Consider the following 1061-nt stretch of genomic DNA (forward strand, 5'->3'; position numbering starts at 1 on the left):
TCCATGGTCCAGACTGGCACCTGAAGATGCCCAAGGTGAAAATGCCCAAGTTCCATATGCCTGGCTTCAAAGGTGAGGGCCCGGAAGTGGACGTGGACCTGCCCAAGGCTGATATTGACATCTCAGGACCCAAAGTGGACATTGAGGGACCTGATGTGAATATTGAAGGACCAGATGCAAAACTGAAGGGGCCAAAGTTCAAGATGCCTGAGATGAACATCAAGGCTCCCAAGATCTCCATGCCTGACTTTGATTTGCATCTGAAGAGCCCCAAAGTAAAAGGTGACGTTGATGTTTCCCTGCCCAAAGTTGAAGGTGACATAAAAGGCCCTGAAATTGATATCAAGGGTCCAAAGTTGAACATCGACACTCCTGATGTTAGTATTGAAGGCCCAGAAGGGAAACTGAAGGGGCCCAAATTTAAGATGCCTGAGATGCACATTAAAGCCCCCAAAATCTCCATGCCTGACTTGGACTTAAATCTGAAAGGACCAAAGGTAAAGGGGGATGTGGACCTTTCACTCCCCAATGTTGAAGGTGGTCTGAAAGGGCCAGAGGTGGACATAGACTGTCCTGAAGGGAAAATCAAAGGGCCAAAATTTAAGATGCCTGATGTCCATTTCAAAACTCCTCAAATCTCCATGGGTGACATTGATTTGAATTTGAAAGGGCCTAAGGTAAAAGGAGATTTGGCCATTTCTACTCCTAAACTGGAAGGAGATCTGAAAGGCCCCAAAATGGACATCAAAGGCCCTAAGCTAGACATAGACACTCCTGACATTGATATTCATGGTCCAGAGGGGAAACTGAAGGGCCCCAAGTTTAAAATGCCTGACCTGCACCTCAAAACCCCCAAAATTTCCATGCCTGAAGTGGATCTCAATCTGAAGGGTCCGAAGGTGAAAGGTGATGTGGATGTTTCTCTGCCTAAAATGGAAGGTGATCTAAAGGGCCCGGAAGTTGACATCAAAGGCCCCAAAGTGGACATTGATGTCCCAGATGTGGATGTTCATGGCCCAGACTGGCACCTGAAGATGCCCAAGGTGAAAATGCCCAAGTTC

General features: G+C 47.2%; 1 protein-coding gene across 1 annotated transcript in view; it reads left to right on the top strand.

The window, feature by feature from the left end:
• The window catches only part of AHNAK (AHNAK nucleoprotein), a 19927-nt gene that overhangs the window by 15170 nt on the left and 3696 nt on the right, over positions 1–1061 (top strand). The window contains exon 7 of the mRNA XM_006899868.1: positions 9–1057. Within this exon, the coding sequence (XP_006899930.1) occupies positions 9–1057 (1049 nt within the window). The remainder of the gene's footprint in view (positions 1–8; positions 1058–1061) is intronic.

The sequence above is a fragment of the Elephantulus edwardii genome, unplaced genomic scaffold (genome assembly GCF_000299155.1).
Source record: "Elephantulus edwardii isolate Elephantulus edwardi_28Jun2011 unplaced genomic scaffold, EleEdw1.0 scaffold00268, whole genome shotgun sequence".
Taxonomy (NCBI): Eukaryota; Metazoa; Chordata; class Mammalia; order Macroscelidea; family Macroscelididae; genus Elephantulus; species Elephantulus edwardii.